General features: G+C 34.5%; 2 protein-coding genes across 2 annotated transcripts; both read right to left on the bottom strand.

Annotated features, from left to right (window-relative positions):
* Positions 1-2,996: 2,996 nt before the first annotated feature.
* Positions 2,997-5,949, bottom strand: LOC119638551 (aminopeptidase N-like). Its single transcript, XM_038035419.1, has 3 exons — positions 5,312-5,949; positions 3,320-5,251; positions 2,997-3,237 (listed from the first exon to the last, which is right to left on the bottom strand). Exons 1-3 carry the CDS (start codon positions 5,947-5,949, stop codon positions 2,997-2,999), a joined length of 2,811 nt encoding a protein of 936 aa, XP_037891347.1.
* Positions 5,950-11,920: 5,971 nt separating this feature from the next.
* LOC119638530 (aminopeptidase N-like) lies at positions 11,921-16,515 on the bottom strand. The gene is made up of 5 exons (XM_038035382.1): positions 15,994-16,515; positions 15,753-15,908; positions 12,986-14,393; positions 12,410-12,921; positions 11,921-12,333 (listed from the first exon to the last, which is right to left on the bottom strand). The coding sequence occupies exons 1-5, from the start codon at positions 16,488-16,490 to the stop codon at positions 12,090-12,092; spliced, it is 2,817 nt and encodes a 938-aa protein (XP_037891310.1). The 5' UTR covers positions 16,491-16,515; the 3' UTR covers positions 11,921-12,089.
* Between the last annotated feature and the right edge of the window lie 2,951 nt (positions 16,516-19,466).

Genomic DNA, 19,466 nt, shown 5'->3' with positions numbered 1-19,466 from the left:
CGTAAAATGTGCTGTGCATAGCGATCGCGTAACTGATAAGAATGGTGTGCTTTTTCAATATAGACATTTCTCTCTTCCATAGTCATTTCATCCCAACTTTTGGCAGCTTCTGCCGTAATGCTCCATATGGATCGGGAACGATTGCGAACAGTTCTGCGGCAAGAATTTAAATAATGGAGAAAGGGATTACGACTTTGCATCTCCTCTTTTGTTTGTTCCTTTCTCCTTTGCTTGTTGTTAGTCGAAGACAATTCCTTACAGATTTTGTAAAATTTACCGAATTTTCCCACAATTTTTATTAGCGAAGAAGAACTTCTCTTCACATAACTTCTAAATTTTGTGAAAAAATTTCGATTTTTTTCAATTAAACACCAAATTGCGATATAAAGATGATTAATACCTACTATGACGAATCATTCGAAATCAAGTGTATTTTAATACAAACGCACTGAGTGCTTGAATCGATTTCATCTGGTTTCCATACCCTACAACACCTGTGATACAAGGCTATATATTAAGCTTGTGCGAAGGTGTGCATAGGACCTTTTATTATGTCGATCGGTTTAAGCTTGTATGTACGTCTGTCCATCTTTTTTCTTGTGTTTAACCTAAAGATCGTATTTTTAAAGATATTTTGATGAAATTCGGTACACGAACGTTTTTAGGTGTGAGGACGAACGTTATTGAAAATGCTTCGGATCGGGCCATTCGTTCGACCACTACCCCTGTACCGCCTTATTTTGAAAATTCGTCATATGAACAATTGCATTAGGTAAAGTAGTGTAGCGTATTTAATGGTAGGCCATTAACCCACTATAGTTTTCCTACTTGTTTTATCAAGTTTTTGAAAGTTTTATCCGACGTTGAAGCTCAGAACTATTTCCTCGTATCGACGATACAATGGAAAAGTTTGACCTTCAAATGTATATTGCAGAAAAAAATTAAAGGAAAAATTGACGAAAAAAACCGTTAGTTCTATCATCCACACTATTCACATATTAACCCTAACCCCATTCCATATCTATATTCTATCAACGTCGGGAAAGTCAAGATCAAAATATTCATAAGAAACAGACTTGGGCATACCGTTGAAACACATCAGTGGATCCTTAAGAATTCTACTTCTCCGATGTGCGATTGCAAGCTACATCTTACGGAATGCTTAAATCTCTCTAATATCCGAAAATTTGTTCTCGGCGCATCTAACCCTATAGACATCTTAAGAATACTTAGAGAAGAAGAAGAGCTGTTAGTCTCAGTTGCTACTATTCATCGTACTTGTTGTCCTAGAATATATTCTGGTCTAAATAAACTATGATAATAGCATTACGTTTGAAAGTCATTTTGTGATAGAAATCCTTGTTTTTCGATAGGTTTTGAGGCAACGTTAAGGTTAAATTAAATTAACATTATTCGAAAATTATGAGACGTATAAGCCGATGTTAATTTTTCTAAAATATCTCTAGTTGTTCACATATCGGAATGATTGCAAGCAACGTGAGTTGGTATCGTGGCATATAAAACATATAATAATCTTCTATACAATGAGAGCCGAGAACATCCATCCTTTTAGGTTCTTCTATCACACAAGTCTTCTCTGTCCTTTTTTAAAACAAACTCGACTATTAGAGCATTCTAAGAACTGATATGCATAGTTTATTCGTTATAGAAATTGGTTTTGGAACACAATATTTTCAGCCAGTAAATAATTTCTCGCCGGTGAGAAAATCCACAGTCAATTCTGCAGAAGCGCAACATGGTTACTCGAACTTCATTACGACCAAATGGAAACATTTCTTATCCAACTTTACTAATGGATCGAAGTACGGCGTTGTAGGCAGCAATCTCTGGTTTCCATATATTACCATCGAAGCTATATTTCTGAAATCATCCATGCAGTTACATATTTTCGGCTGAATGTCTTGCGATCCTGGAATCCATTCGCTCAGCGCGTACTCAATCAAAAAAGAAATTCCTTGTTGTGTCAGACAGTAAATCTGTCTTATCTGCCTTGCAATCGTTTTCTCCAAGTAAAACCGTCCAGTATGTGTTAGAAATCAGATCATTACTATATAATTTCAAATCTAATGCACTTTGTTTTCATTTTTTTTTTGGGTGCCTAGTCGCATGGACAGAAATACCACTGCAGATAATATTGCATCTTCCAGACCATTACATATTAATGATCGTGTTCTGATTTTCACTGATTTGAGGGCAATCTTTAAAAAGTACTCAGCCTTTTCTTGGCAACGGCGCCATATATACATATATAAATACATAACTTTGATTTCTAAATTGCGGTCTCAGAGTAGGCATAATTTGCCCTATTGGTTGATTGGCTGATGTTCAATCACACGAGATGCAATAATCATCTGTTCACAATGAATCCCCCTTGTGTGCGTGTAGGGTATTGCACTCTGTCTCTTTGTCTATCCGAATGTTGCCAACAACCAATTTTCATGAGGAGGCAGAGAGACATTCACGCGGATCCCAAATCAAATTCCTAAAGATAAACAGTAACAATTGCTTTTGAAAGGACTCAATTGAATACATACACAACACCTATGGGAAGGAGACCACAAAACAGAGGTTTTTGTAATGCAAGAATCCTTAAGCTCTTTAGATACCTAGCGCGGACCAAGCGTTAATTGAAGAGAGCTCAATCCGCAAATTAAAACAATCTTTTTTCGAATAGAAGCCTTATATCGATGAACGAATCCACGTTTGCCAACTTATGTGAGTCAATGAAATACCCAGTATTCCTCCTTGAGAAAGCTTCTTACATTTTTCTAGATTGCGAGAGAAAATGCATTGAAATTCTGGGTAGATTTTCCAAATAATCTTCTATGAAACCTTTCCCCAGCGCCTTTGTCTCTCATATCTTTCATACTCGATAGTTATGAATTTTTTAACAAAATATATTTCTCATAATTATTTCAAATACAATTGCATTAACGCATGAAGCATAAATTAATTTTAATATTGTTTTATTGATTTCAGTTGAGATAGGTGAAGCGAAGTTTTAAATGTGAGTTAACCACTTTAACATTACGTTCGATCCAATTTATGTTATGATGAATCGTTTCCAAAGCATTTAAAACAATTTTCTCGCTTTTGCGAAAATATTTACGTTTTCTATCAATCAATTGAATTAATTGATTACGATCTTCATATTTAACGACTTGACTGGCCAGCGGTGATAGTAAATTGCCCAACTCTTGTGTATGTGAACCGTAACTAAAATATATAAAAAAAAAAAAAGAATTTTTTTTTAAAAAACAAAAACTTTTAATAATTATCTTAGAAGAAAGTTACAAACAATTCATATAATTGATCGATGTTACTTATGAAGTAATCTTTAGCCAATGTAAAACCAATTTCGTTGCGTGCCACCGAACTAAAAGCAAATGTAGCATCTTGTCGTCTTATGTATTCATTTTTATCGTAAGCCATATTAATATATGTCCGTAATATGGTAGCATTATTTGAGCACGATAATGAAAAGATGATTGCATGCTTCTCGGAGGCAACATTCGATGCCAAATAGATTTGCCATAAAAAATTCCAATCATCTTTACCGCCATGCCTTATAGCGGTACAATAAACAATCGGTCTTATGTCTACCGGTATATGATTATTATCTTGTGGATTTGCCGATTGTTTCCATTCATGGAAATATCTAATTGCGGTATTGATACAATCATGAATTTCCAAACGACAAGCCCAACTCGATATTAAAGATTTATGCAAAATTGTTATGTGTGACATTTCGTATTCCGGACGAGTATAATTCAAACCGTTTAAATAATAGTACACTGGCCTTATAATTGTACGCATGAAATGTTGAAATGTTTCATAGGTCGGATGAAAAGTTCTTAATAAACGATTGACGTGACTTAAACTCTCCAAACCAGCTCGCCAAGGTAGATATTGCCTTTCCAATATCATATATGATAGAAAATCGAATGTGATATCATAATCGGTATAACCACCCCAGGCTAACCATAATATATCATCAATTAATTGAGCTCGATTTAATACATGGATACCTTGAAATTTATTACTATTCAAGGTTTGATTTAACATCACCCAATTTTGAAAATCATACATAACCCGATACAGTCCCGATAATTGAATATTGAAAAGTATCCATTCGTTGGGCGCGACTACATTTTCCATTGTCAATTGCACTTGTTGCTTGAATTGATTGCATTGCAGCCATTCCGACGGTGCACTGGCCGAAAAATCCATTTTCGATGAAGTCGTAAATGTCAACGGGATCCACCAACATTTTTCGGATTCAGTTGTCACATACGTATTATTTTGCAAAAATCGTTGTTGCGTTATTTTCACTAAACCACTGTTGTAGTCACGCTTTACTTTCACTAGAGGATAACCAACTTGTAGAGTCCAAGAATCCATGATAATTTTCATGTCATGTTTGGGATCGATACGTTTGAGTAGACGAGCTCGCTCGGTAAATGCAGCCCATAAATCATCCTGTTGAGCATTTTTATAAGCATGTACTAATAAATAGCGACGTATACCTTGAAAGAAAGCATCTTGACCAAGTATCATATGAATCATGCGTAAAGCAGCCGCTCCCTTCTTATACGAAATGGCGTCAAAACGTTCGGCAATTTGATGCGTACTCTCAATCGGCAACGAAACTGGATGACTGCTGAGTTGGGAATCGCGTCTGAAAACCGTCAAGGTATTATCTAAAGCCTCCTCATTTAATGAACCCCATTCCGGGTTTAAAAAGGCTACGCCCAAGCTTGCGATATAAGTGGCGAAACCCTCATTCAACCATAAATCGGACCACCATTTCATTGTCACTAAATTACCGAACCATTGATGAGCCAACTCGTGAGCTATTACGTCAGCGATACGTTGTCTACTAGTTTCTGATGATACATTTTCAGCAAACAATAATGCAGCCTCACGATATGTAATTAAACCCCAATTTTCCATTGCTCCCGCCCCTAAATCTGGAGCGGCAAATTGATCCAATTTCTTCAACGGATACGGAATAGCAAATATATGTTCGTAGAATTTTAATATTTTCGGACCTACTTTACTCGCATAATTGCATTGATCGATGGCCTCAGGACGTGACCATGTGCGAAACATAACATTAGCGTCCCCCGATGATTTGTAGGCAAAATCATGCACAGCAAAGGCAACAAGATATGTCGACATTGGTACAGATTCTTCGAAAATGCTCCATACATAATCGGTCATATCGGATCTAATGGAAATAATTACAATAGATCTAATATACAGCATGCTTAAGAATGAAAAGACTTACATGGGTTGTTGCCTTTCCATGGGCATATTACTTAAAGCGGTCATTGAACGATGATGGCCCAACCATATCTTAAATTTCGCTTTATAATTTGGCTCATCGAAACAGGGAAAAGCAGTTCGAGCAAAAGCCGGCTCAAACTGAGTCACTGATAGCCATTTCGTTTCATTGGTCTTCTTCAATATATACGAGCTGCGATAATAACCGTTCAATTGATCGTTTAACATTCCCTTAAACGATATTCTAATTTCGGCCTCTTCTCCTGCTATCAATCTTCTGCATAAATTTATTATATAATAGTTATGTTCTGGCACAATATCGACATATAGACCGCAATAATAAATGCGATTATCATCCAAAGTTTTCAACTGTATACGATTGTGATCTATGATCAAATTTTGTGAATGTAGCGTCAAATTATTAGTGTCTACCATCGTCTTAAATCGAATAGTCACTACGCCATTAAACGTTAGATTTGGTGGATTATCAAAAAATGTAATAATCTTTAAATTATAATGTGTCGGTTGAATCGATGTCGGCAGACGATAATGCTTATAAGAGTGCTCTATATTGACTTCAGAGGACACCTTCTTGAAGCAAAGGAGAGCCAATATAAAAGCGAAAAGAATTAAGCGAGACATTCTCTAAAAAATATATTTTTTATATAATTTCTAATGTCACTTGCGTGATGATATGTGAGGAATAAGTATGACGATGATTACTCTATCATCTAAGGCTTCTAGACTGAATAATCTTTTTTTGATTAATATCGAAGAAAAATCAGCAAAATGTATTTTTAAGTTCAACTGATAGCCAGAAAATAGGCGATAAACATTTAGCTGAAACTCAGCTTTCGCCATTGTATTGGGCTATTTGAGCCAAACAGCTGAATGCAAAATCAAGAGCATTGTGGTAATGACATAGCTGAAAGTCAGCTTCCGCCTTTGCGTTTGGCCACTTTTGTCGAACAATTAAATACGAAAGCGAAAGCTTCGGGGAAATCCCGTAGCTGAAGATCCCTTTCCGCCTTGTGTTTTCTCACTTTTGCCAAAAAAGTGAATACGAGAGCGAAAGCTTGGGGGAAACCCCTTAGCTGAAGGTCAACTTTCGCTATTGTATTCAGCTGTTCGGTAAAAACTGCTCAATACAAAGGCGAAAGCTACATTTTTCATACGTGAAAAGCATCACGATTTACACCAGCGCAGTGGATCATCTGATGGGTAATCATATGGCGGTAAGTCAACTTCTGCTTTTATATTTAGCCGTTTTTGTCGCACAGCTGGATATGACACCAAAAGCTAAATTTTTCATACGTGATTTCCCCCCTGGTTGTTCATTCGCTGGACTGTAGAAGAAGAAGAAAAAGGAAGCAAATCTTGTTTAACCTTTAAATTATAGTGAGGTCGACAAGCCAACGAAAACCATGTTTGAAATACAAAAGAATGCACTTTTCATATACTTTCAATTAAATCTATACCAAGGTTAAACCTTCTAGGTCTCATATATAATCTAATAATATCCAAATGTACATTGTCAACTCAGCTTCTGTAATCAGTGAACGCTTCGATAAAAGTTGATTTTTCTTAGTTGATTAGGTTGGTTTAAAGTTAGCTGCGCCGTTCGCAATGCAGTAAAAATTGTGTCGCGTTATTAAGTCGTCCCTCTTTTTGTAATTGCGACATTTGATTTTTTGATCTACATCAGGGGTGGGCAACTTTTTTCATTTACGGGTTATTTGTAATTCTTCCATCACGGTGAGGTATTATTAAAATTACGGCATTATGTATCAATTTTCCTTCTTTTTAAATCGCCTCATGGCCTTTTATACAAAAAAAAAAAAAAAAAAGAAGAATTTAAATACATATACCAGCTACGTAGTTAGGTCGTTAGTGAGGATCCTTTGCAGCATTGTTATGTGCGAGCAAATTGATTTATTTGAAATTTCAAACGCAGCAGGCCGAATTTGACGACAACACGGGCCAGCGACTGCCCATGTCTGATTTACTTCGTATACTGTAAACATTTTAAATCGTGGTTTCTTGGAAGATATGAGATAGACACTTTCCAAATTAATTCAAGCTTCCCTGTCCGTCTTGTTTTTTTCTGTTCAACCTACACGTCGCAGTTTTCGAGATATTTTGATGAAAATATCTTTAGAACCATTTGCAATATAAGTTAGAAATATTATTATTATTATTATAAATAATTCGGATAGAGAAATAAATTCTAAAACTAAAATCGTAAACCATTAGCATCCGCTTAATTGAAAACTCTACCGCATTTGAAAGTTTAACCCGCGACCATTGATTCTTTGCTACTCGGTTTAGTTAAAACTGAACGCCTAAATGGCGTTTGAAAATGAATATTAATTTTTAATTAATTAGTATTAAGTGAAGTGTTGTAGGATATTGTACGGTATGAGTTGCGGTGTCACTATAGTGTTTTCTATATGTTAGATATTAGTTTTCAAAGAATTGTAAGCAAATATTTGATCCAACTTAACTTAAAAAATGAACATAAAAGCTCAAAAAAGTGAAAAAAAGAAAATTTAATCACTTGTAATTTGGTGTTGGCAAGGCCGAATTATTCCATTTTTCCACGTAAAAGGTAGAGCGCTTCGTAAAATAAATGTGGAAAATTTCCGAGTAACGAGCAAAAACCAACAGACTTTTGCTAAGAAAAACGAAGTTGCGTTTAGTTTACGCCCCACTGCGGGCTTTTGGTCTGACCAGTATGGCCCATTTTCAATACCAATCTGCGCGCAAAAACTTCCAAATTTAAAGTTGACATCTTCATTTTTGCGACCAGGGGAATGTCAAGAACAAACACCACACAGACATACAGGCGGACAGACATAACTAAGCCAATTCAGAATTTCACGCTGATCAAGCTCAAGGTGTCTGAAGCTTCCTTTTCGGTGTTACATGCATTATGGAAAAAAACAAAATCAGTATACACCCATTTTACAGTGGTGGGTATAAAAAATGGAAAATAGATACTAAGAGTAACATTTTAGTTCGTCTATATTTAAGTGTTTATGTTTGTGCACTTAAAATATATATTAATTACTAAAAGATTGCTTTAGTGCGAAAATATCCCTGACCCAAACGTCTCTTTAATGGTCACATTTTGGTTGATTTTGACACGCGGCCAGAAAAGGTTGCCGAACCCTGTTACACGGTGGTGTAATACTTTTTATAAAAGAAATTCATGTTTACTTACGTATTTATTAATTCATAGAAAATAATAGGTCTTGAAAATTACTGATGAGTAGGCGTTGAAAATATTCTTTCAATCGGTAAAGGAAAATTTCAGAGGAATTTATCATTTCATTCATTCAGACATTAAAGACCGAGAAGTAAGAAAGCAGAGGGAAAATTTACGATAAAAAAATTTGCGGTAAAAATCGGCAAAATTGCGGTAAAAGATTTTTTAAAACGAAATAAAAATTTGAAAATGTATTACTTACTTTTTTTCGTAGGTCTTGCAAAATGGGCGACAATGGATGCTAATGAGGATTGCAGATCAAATCGTTTTTCAATTTCGCGGGAGCTATTTGCGTGGCTTTCATAACCCGAGTGGCAAACGACGACTCTATTCTTTTTTTTTTATCACTCCTGTCTCAAATGTGTAGTAGTTTAATTTCACGTAAGGGCGATAAATGTTCTCATTACCGTGTAATCTTTTGTGCAATGTGCTGGAAGATTACATGCTGCGATATATTTATTCGATCATATTTCGATGATGTTTTCAAATACAAGCGTACGAGTTGATGCAAACTCACCATGCATGTATGGCATAGCCGCAGAGTGCAGGGAGTGCAGCAGAGCAAGAAATGGTGAGTATTGAATAAAAGTATCAGACTTGATGCAAAGACTGAAATTGCAACAGAATCAAACTTCTATCTGAAAAGTTATGCTTAGTTCAATGTAGAATTCCATCGAAGCAATGTAATTGAAATTTGATTTATAATCAATTGTTCAATATAACCATTTCAGACTATTATTTATCCCAATCGATCGCGTAGCAAATTTTTGGGTGAAGTGAGGCAAGGAGACAATGATTGATGAGATTTTTAGAAATGCTGACGGGGAGGCAGTAGGTTTCCTTTGTCCTTATACACAGTTAGGTTTATAAAAAGTGACAATATCTTGTCGCGAGACATAATTAAATATAACTGAGGTCAATTATACAAATGCTTGATAAAGAAACCTGTCGAGAAGTTTGGCCTCTCTAGGTTTTATATCAATGCTTGAATATAATAAGATTCAATAGATATATGAGGAGTGAAATTGGTCTTTTCTTGACACGTTTTTTCGTGTGTGTTGGTCTTTAACCTTAATCGGGCAAGTCTTCCATAAAGCTGAATTGTACAAAGATATTATGTAGGTGGTATACTGCATACTAAGCACTTATGGCCTTTGGAGTCTCAACATAAATTCTATTGTTTTAATTCTATTCTTTCTAAAAAATTTCAAAATCAGTTTCAGGTGGGTGTGTAGGAAACTTATTTTCAAAATAATCTAAGTTTTTTTTTTTTGTTTCAATTCGAGATAAGTGATAGCTCATCTTTAAGCAGCATCGAACGGGAATTATCAATGGCCAAAGAATTGCTCGAGCAATGATGATAAAGCTGTAAACGTGCGGTCAATCCTTAGTTGAAAATAAAATATCATGGATTCTGTGCAAGGCTTTTCAATGCCTATTTATTTCTACCTACGTTAGAAGAGCAATAGTTATCAAGATTCTAAATCGATGCATGTGGTGTAGAGCGCTGGCAGAAAATAAAATCCGGAATTCTGGTCGAATGCAAAAAAAAAAAAAAAATGAAATTTAAATAATCATTTAAACAGCTGGAATTACGTATGCCTTCCCACTATCGAACTTGAAAAAAGGTAACGAAAGTGCGGTGATGACCAAAGCTGCAAGAATATCGGAGAACTTCGGATGGAATAATTTCTGCGCCAAAAAATTTTTCATTCCTCTGATGATAATCAAGTTTTGACCTTCTCGTCATTGCCTCCGACACTTGTATATTTACATTATTTTATTACTCGATGGATCATTATCATTATGTAAGTCTTGCTGTTGATGTTCGCAGCTAAAGTAGCAAAGATATGTGTGCAACAATGTGTGATGGCGTTTTTTAATGATTAAATGATATGCACTGCTGATGTTCTCAAATATTCTTCGGTAATTCGATGCGATTAGATTTAAAATGATGCCGCTAAATAATACATTGATCTCTACATGTGTTGCATATTATATAATATGTTATCTAAAAGCGATCTTAATGAATACTTTCATCGCATTCGGTGGAATTGATGTACTACCCATTTGAGATGGGAGTGCTTGAAATGACTGAAAAGACTTCTCTATTTTTTATAATCATGTAATTGCTTTCCGTAAATTGATGAACGAATTGGTTTGCAAAAATGTTTATATACTATATATATACATATATATATAAGAATATACATTAATGTATATATGTATGTTGACTATTTACGCGTTTGCCCTGTAAATATAACATCTTTTGAAAATAAAAAATTTATGTATTGGTGAAATGTTTCAGTAATGTAAATTTATGCATGCATTCTCTCACGCATTTTTTTAAAAGATGCTTTTGTAAACAAGAGATTACTGTTTACTTTTATTTCTCATCTATAGTAAAGAGCTAGTCTCTCGCTCTCTCTTGCTAAAAAGAGATCGTTTTTATTTTTTTTTTGTTAAATTGATAATCTTTGCTCCGCAAGTAATGCTGCAGTGAGAGCTTAGTTGCTTTTAGAAATAAAAGATGGCACGATGTGTTTTAGTAATACGCGTATATTAGCCGGTATATTATTAGTGGTTTAAAAACAAAAAAAAAAATATTGCAAATTAATGATGAAAGCGGGAATGATGAATTAAATGAATAATGTCGGATTGTGAAGAAGGCGTCGAAATTAATTAAATCGCTTTGCAAATATAATGATGTGATGTGCGTGTGTTTTCGTGTATTTAAAAAAACTCATGTTCATTCATGGCAGCAAACGCTGTTGCATAAATGTCGTTGTATATGTTTATGTGGTGCGAGAGTTTTTTTGTGTGTGTAAAAGATTCATGGTCATTAATGTTTAGCGCAAAATTACTAAAATATATATTAATAGCCACTCGAAAATATATATATATATGCATGTAAAAATAATGAAAAAAACTCCACAATTCCACAATTTCATAATAAAATAAAAAAAAAAAACAAAAATCGTTAGTATTTAATTTTTGTATAGACAACTTAAATGATGAATATAAGAGAAAAGGTCACGAAGTGCTGTAATATGATTTTCACTGGTCATCTGCAAAAAGATACGTTTTGCTTTTTATGAGAAGCGCGAGAGAAGTGATCGTTATTCGTTGCATTAATCGTAATAAAATGTCGCTTAAAGAATTCGCGTTCAATTAATTTTAGCTAAAGTAAAAGAAAGATTGCTTTGCCTTATTAAAAAAAAAAGTCAACATATCTAGCATAAGCTTAATAAATATATGTTAATAAATGTGTTCGATATACGTAAATAAAATTCATTTAAGATAGGTTTTTCGAAATTATTTTAAAATGTAGTGCTCATAAAAATATATGTATTTTATTTTGAAATTCATATAAAATGTAAAGGTAAGTAATATATCTATTTGACGTACATATTGGATTGTCGTCAATAATTCAAATATAAGTAAACACTGAGTCGCTTTTAAAGCGCATATCTAAAGAGACAATCGTTCATTTAACCAAGTGCTTTGTATCTGTTTAATGAAGATCGCCTGACGTACGCTTTACTAAATATCTCTGCAAGATATCGGTATTGCGATTAATCCAACCGATATTAAGTTGAATTGTTTCCAAAGCATTTGAAACACTTTTCTGATATTCCTTAAAGAAATCTCTCTTTCTAGCTAATAAAGATTGTATTAAATTCATATCCTCCGTATTGATTATTTGACCTGCTACTGACGAAAGTAAGCTGGTTAAGTCATGCGAAGTAGGTCCGTAGCTGAAAAAAAAGGAAAAATTTGAAAAGTGTTTGAAATTTGTAAAAAGATCAATAAGTCGACTTCATAAGAACTTACAATTCATGTAATTGATCGATATGTTCGATAAGGTAATCCCTGGCCGCGGGAAAACTCACTTCATTACGTACCACGGCGCCGAAAGCAGCAGCAGAGTCTTGCTTGCGTATGTATTTATTCTCGTCAAAGATCAAATCAATGTAAGCTTTTAACAAAGTCGAATTTCGTGAACATGACAGCGCTTGGATTAAAGTACGCCGCTCAGTGGCCACATTAGATTCTTGTAAACGTTGCCATAGGAATTCCCAATCACTACGATCGCCATGCTTTATAGCTGTGCAATAAACGATTACTCTGGAATCAACCGGTATGCGATTGACAGACGATTGTTTCCATTCTTGGAAATACTTTACAGCCGTTTGTACGCAATCGTCTATTTTTAAATAACATGCCCACTTAGCCATCAGCATTTTATGCTTAAGTTTAACTTGAGAAATTTCCGTTGCTTTTATGGTATTATTTAAACCATCTAAACTATTATATACGGGTAGAATAATATCAACTAGGAATTTCTAAAATGATTTTAATTCCCATGAGTGTTCTATTTATTCCTTTTAACTCAGTTTAAGAACTTACCGAAAAAAATCCGTATGGTGTAGGGAAATTCTTTAGCAAACGATCAACATTTGCTAGGCCCTGCAGTGCCGTATACCATGGTATATATTTGTTTTCCTGCTTAAGATATTGCAACATATCTAACGGAGTATTGTAATCCATATAACCTCCCCAAGCTAACGATAGAACATCCTCGATTAGCTGAGCCCGATTCAAGACATGAATATCATTATATTTGTTGCTATTTAGAGTTCGATTCAATAAAATCCAATTGTTCTCATCATAGATAACTCGATATAGGCCAGATATTTGCACATTGAAAATGATCCATTCTCCTTTATTTGCAAGATTTTCTAAATTTATTTTTATATTTTTTTTGCCCTCTTTGCATTCGAGCCAATGTAGTGAATGATTTGTAGCAAAATCCTTTTTCGTGGCTGTTGTAAAGCTCAACGGCGTCCACCAACATTTATCATTATCATTAACTGATTGTGAATTATTTAATAAGAAACGTTGCTGCGATATCTCCACAGTCGCAGTATCATAGTTGCGTATAACCTTCACCAAGGGGTAACCGACTTGTAATGTCCAAGAGTCCATAATAGTTTTCATATCGTATCCAGGTTCGATACGTTTATAAAGATGCGCTCGGTCAGTGAAAGCGTTCCATAAATCATCTTGCTCGGCATTATTAAACATATTAATCATTAAATAGTGACGTATGCCTTCAAAAAAAGCTTCTTCACCCAGAATCATATGCAACATGCGCAACACCGCTGATCCCTTTTTATAGGAAATCGTATCGAAACGTTCATTTATTTGCTGCGTAGCTTCAATGGGTTGCGATATTGGATGACTATTGATGTGAGCATCATATTTAAAGACTCCTAAGATATTATCCATAGCATCTTCATTCAGCAACTCCCAATCAGGATTTAAATAATCGACGCCCAAATTCGACATATAAGTGGCGAAACCTTCGTTTAACCATAGATCTGACCACCATTTCATAGTCACCAAATTACCAAACCATTGATGGGCCAGCTCGTGAGCTATTACGGTAGCAATGCGCTCTCTATTCGATTCTGAAGATATATTTGGGGCAAATAGTAGAGTCGTTTCACGATAAGTAATTAAACCCCAATTTTCCATTGCACCCGCTTCAAAATCCGGTATAGCTATTTGATCAAGCTTTTTCAAAGGGAACTTAATGCCAAAACGATTTTCATAAAACATTAACAATTGCGGACCTATTTCAGCGGCATAATCGCATTGATTCATAGCTTCCGGACGAGACCAAGTTCGAAACATAACACCATTATCGCCTGATGACTTGTAAGTGAAATCGTTTACCGAATAGGCCACCAGATAAGTGGACATAGGTACGGATTCCTCAAAAACGCTCCATACATAGCCAGGCAATTCCGCGCTAAACACAAGACAAAGATTGTTAGTTAAAATTAAGAGAAGAAATAAAACGATTAACTAAAAAAGTTATGTTTGCTTGAGGATGAATTCTTGATAGTTACAAACTAAAATTAGTAGGGCATGGACCAGAAGAAATTTTTGAAAATCTCCTTTGCTAAGATGCCTTTACCGATCCGAAATCAAATACTTCTGCAAGTTGTAAACTTTGGTTAACTGTTTTTTGTGAGCTTTTATGCAAACTGACCGAAACCTCTTTTCCTCTGAAGTCTTAGTTAGTTACACCGAGTTTCAGACCAATATCTGCATTGAATTATAAGTTAAAATTTTTTTTCCATTATGAGTTTGGTTTAAGGCTAAAAATTAACACCACGTGCTTCTAATCTCAATTTTTGTTCCGCAACAAATCAACGGACGGACAGAGACACAAACAGGCAGATAAAGGGATATAATGAAATCGATAGGGGATCGTATAGAATGCTTATATTTTATAAGGCCGCTGATTTGTCGTTGGCTGGGACAAACCTGGCATATCCCGACACCTCGGCGATGCATATAAAACAAAAGCCAAGTATGGAACTTATATTCAATCGTCGCCAAATTTTCTATATATCAATAGCTCTACCTTAGAGCGAGTGAAATCCCTCTGGATTTTTGTACCGGAAAAAAAATTAATTTTGTACAATATGTGCACTTTTTGTACAAGTGCTGTAGTATCATCCATAGAAAAATTTTTGAAAATCTTCATCGTTGAATCCGCCCTACTTTATAAGTAAAGAGTAACCAGGAGGACGCTTGCTAAACGCTACAAAGCATATCTATATTCTTGATTAAACCGACTTAGGCTTGTCCGTCTGTCCATCCATGTATTTAAGAATGCATTCTGGTGTTGTGACCGGTCACTAGTCGTGAAAGCAAACAATGCCCATTCTTGTTGCAGTTGTTTTGACTTATAATCAATTTTGATATTCCGAAGGAATACTCTCAAGAAAACGCTTCAATTTTAACGCTATTGTAAAATAGGTTTATCAAGTCCGAGGGAATAATTGTAAGAAAACGCTTCAATATTAGTTTTATTATAAAATGGTTGTTAAGTCCCGCAAAATGCACAGAAAAAATTGCTCTATAACTTCTGATGTTTCAGAATAGAGCCCTGAGACATCATATTACGATAATAGTTAATATTCATCATTTAGCGACGATAACGACGTAAGTTAACACGAAACGTTCAATTTCAGGTCAAAAAACGAAAGCAGGGTTTTAACTCTGCTACTATGCCTAAAGTAAACTATTAAACGGCGATTATAGGTATAAAGGATCTCCAGCAAATATACCCCTATGATAATGCATATAGAAAACCTACATGAGTTCTTGTCTTTCCAAAGGCATATTACTTAAGGCGGTCAACGCCTTATGATGGCCCAACCAAATTTTGAATTTCGCTTTATAATTCGGTTCATCAAAGCAGGGGAAAGCGCTCCTAGCATAAGCTGGTTCAAATTGTGTTATCGATAGCCATCTAAAAGTATAAAAAATAAAATAAAATGAATATTTAATGAAACTTACAAGGGGAACTTTAAAAAAAAAAAAAGGCAAAAACTTACTTGGTCCGATTTGTCGACTTATCTAAGTACGAACTACGATAATAACCATGCAAACGCTGATTTAATGGGGCCTTAAATGCCAACGTAAGCGTGTACATTTCATCTTTTTGCAACGGTTGACACAAACTTATTATATAATAATCATGTTCTTCTAAAATCGTCGAGTCTTTAATGCAGTAAAGTGTACTGTTGTCGTCGTATTTCTTCAATTCGGTACGTTTTTCATCGATTGTTAGATTTTGAACGTGCAACGTTATATTATCAGTATCACTTAAAACTTTAAACAGTAAATCGACTTCGCCAGCAAACATAAGATTTGATGGATCTTCCAATTTCGTCATAATCTTCAAGGTATACACTTCCGGTTTTAGGGATGTAGGCAAACGATAATAGCCATAACTCTTAGGACGAGTATCGGATGATACCGTTAAACAGCAACAAAAACCAATTGCAATCAAAAACGTAACGCTTATCAATTTTATATGATGCCGTAACATTTTCGAAGAGTTCACGAATTAAAAGTAAAAATTTTGTATACAAAAAAAAATAAATCTGAAATATGAAAAAAAAAAGAAAAATTAAAGAAAGAAAGAGCTGAAGAGCAGCAGCAGCAGCAGCTTAAGAGAAGAAAAATTGAAATTCAGAATTGCTCAGCACGTACGAACGTAAAATGTCCGAGGGGGGCATACGAAATCATTTGAGTTCATTTATCACATATCTGTTCGCGTTCTGTTTGTTTGATTGTTTTAATTTTAAATCTATTTAGCTTCGCTTGTTCTACGAATCGTTTCTTATATCCGATATTATCTTTGTGATGCAAGGATATGCTAAGTTTGTGCGAATGTATATGCGTGAAATAGATGAACCTTTTATTGTACCGATTGATTCCGTAAGGATTTTGAATTTAAGCATGTCTGTCCGTCTGTCCGCAATTTTTTGAGATATTTTAATGAAATTTGGTACACCGACATGTTTTGACTCAAGGATGACCGGTACTACAAATGATACATATAGGACAATCTCTCTCTTCCCATCCTTCATCCGCTATAGAAAACATCTGATATATGCTTCGTAAGTTTGTTACAAATCAACAAGAAATTCAATCTGTTCCTTAGAAAACCCAAAAAAGTCCCAGATGTTTTTAAATTAACTTTTTTTAATGATCTTAAATTAAAATTAAAAAAACTAGTAGCGGATATGTAACGAGACATTTAAAGAAATTGCTCCGCTCGTCTATTGTATTTAGGCAATAGTTATTTAAAGCTTATTTCAAAGTGAAAATGAATTGTGAGTAATTTTTGGGCACAGACTCATTAACAAGCATATGCGTAAAGCGAAAAACTTGAACTCGACAAGAGGTTTTCCTAATAGCAGCGTGTTTGTTGAGGAAGAGGTTGTAAATAAACGACAATATTAAATCGGAAAGAGTTAAAATGCACGGATAGGGACTACTACTATGAAACACTACAACTCAAATATTGGCTTGCGAATGATAAATGTCCGTACCGTCATCACCCAACTTCAAGCGCATTAATATAACGTTCAAAAAGATGATCACAGTATTCTGTTTTGGACTTGATTTATGTTATTTACGACCCTCGCGCACGTAATTGTCTATTTAGTCGTATAACAATGCTGCAAGGTTAAGCACGACAGACAGAGAATAGAAGATGGGAGCTGGTTGAAAGCAAACGGTTAAAAAATATTGAAAGCCTCATAAGTCTTTTTGTTAATAATCCTTTTTTTACAACCCACTGTTAATTTATTTCTTTATTTATTTGATATTGTTCTTCTTTGCACATTTCTATATACAAGAAAGATGAAAAAAGTTAGTGATGTATACTGAAAGAAGTGGTTTTTTGAACCATGTCTTCCAACCGTCGACGAGACAGGGACTTCTACGATGAAACACTACAACTCAAGTTTTAGCTTGCGAATGATAAATGTCCGTAACGTCATCAACCTACTTCAAGCGCATCAATATAACGTTCAAAAAGATGATTACTCCCTTGCGTTCTGGACACTGAATAGATGAAAACACAATTGATTTATGTTATTTATGGCCCTCGCACACGTATTTTTGCCTATTTAGTCAAGGTTAAGCACGATAGACAGAGGATAGAAGATGGGGGCTGGTTGAAAGCAAACGGTTGAAAAATATTTAAAAAGCCTCATAAGTCTTTTTGTTAATAATCCTTTTTTTATAACCCACTGTTAATTTATTTATTTATTTATTTGATATTGTTCTTCTTTGCATTTTCTAATAGAAAAACTTGTTGAGTGAATTTCAACTTTTTTACTGCCGGCATGCAAAGCACGTTTCTATATACAACAATCCACACAAATACCTAAGCGCACGTTACTATCTTTGGAAAGCGTATGTTAAGTTTACATTTTGCTATATAAACAAGTTTTTAGGATTCTAGTTAAATAATTCTAGTTTTCTATGCTAAGGTCAATGCTTCCATTACGATTTAATAGTATGCTGAAAATAAAGTGTACTATACGCGCAGAAGTTTACTTAAGAGACTTTTTCATGTTTATATTTATTTTACGCCAATTATATAAAATGATTTTCGCTTAATTGGTTAAATGACGTTGTATGTTAAATTAACTGTCAATCGTCACAAAACAAAGTCATTTATTATTTTTAATTTTTTTTTTTTTTTGATAATTGTCTTCTATTTATTGAAATCATTTTAAATTATTTAACTATATTTGCAATACATTCAAATAGAATTTAATTCATTATATTTTGTATTTGTCTTTATATATTTGAGAAAAGTTGCAGTTATTTAAAGAAATTTCTTTCTTTTTATATTTCAGTTAATCTCAACAATTACACATTCGCGGTAAGTGTTGCTTCATTATGTTATCTTTCGCAGTTCCACATATGCTTAACTTTTCATATCGCAGCCCTTCTAATCACGATTTGTCGTGGCGAGCCTGACTGGGGCCAGTTAATTAATTAGCCTATTAGGTCTCTGGGACAATTAAATGAATCATTTTCCAACTGGAATTAATTCAACGAGTTCTTATTATTTATTGTTCAAACTCTACAAATAAAGCCTAGGATCCGACACTACCTGATAAATCAACGCTACTGATCTAAATATTAGTCAGCATCCAGATAGAACTAATTCATGCAAGTTACCAACTCTTTCAGAACGAACGCTTCCGATAATCGTTTATTTTGAAAAAAACCAAATCAAAAATCTTCCATTCTCTATTTATCTGTTTTTTGTATGCAAGTTCAGTGATCTTTGGGTTCAGTTATTTTCAGGGAAATCAAAATTAAAGGCTTTCTTTTCGCATTTCTATGCCGCCTTTGCTCGAACAATTTCTTCCATTTCTTAGCGAGTTTCGAATTCTACAACTAGCCAAATCGATTGTTGTATGATAAAGTAGCAACACCTCTCAACTAATGACTTCCATAATCCCTCTCTGTCTCTCCCTCCCTCTCTCTTTTTTTC

Source organism: Glossina fuscipes, unplaced genomic scaffold, assembly GCF_014805625.2.
Source record: "Glossina fuscipes isolate IAEA_lab_2018 unplaced genomic scaffold, Yale_Gfus_2 90, whole genome shotgun sequence".
Lineage (NCBI taxonomy): Eukaryota > Metazoa > Arthropoda > Insecta > Diptera > Glossinidae > Glossina > Glossina fuscipes.
Note: the sequence above shows the minus strand (reverse complement) of the source record. Positions and strands in the feature narration are given on the sequence as shown.

Bases quoted from the DNA above. Each gene is read 5' to 3' on its own strand.
- LOC119638530 (XM_038035382.1), bottom strand. From the start codon at position 16,490: ATGTTACGGCATCATATAAAATTGATAAGCGTTACGTTTTTGATTGCA. The intron at 15,909-15,993 runs GTAAGTTTTTGC...TTATACTTTTAG, and splicing joins AAGTCGACAAATCGGACCAA to ATGGCTATCGATAACACAAT. The intron at 14,394-15,752 runs GTAGGTTTTCTA...TCTTGTGTTTAG, and splicing joins TTGGAAAGACAAGAACTCAT to CGCGGAATTGCCTGGCTATG.
- LOC119638551 (XM_038035419.1), bottom strand. From the start codon at position 5,949: ATGTCTCGCTTAATTCTTTTCGCTTTTATATTGGCTCTCCTTTGCTTC. The intron at 5,252-5,311 runs GTAAGTCTTTTC...TATTTCCATTAG, and splicing joins ATGGAAAGGCAACAACCCAT to ATCCGATATGACCGATTATG. The intron at 3,238-3,319 runs GTTTGTAACTTT...TATATATTTTAG, and splicing joins ATCGATCAATTATATGAATT to TTACGGTTCACATACACAAG.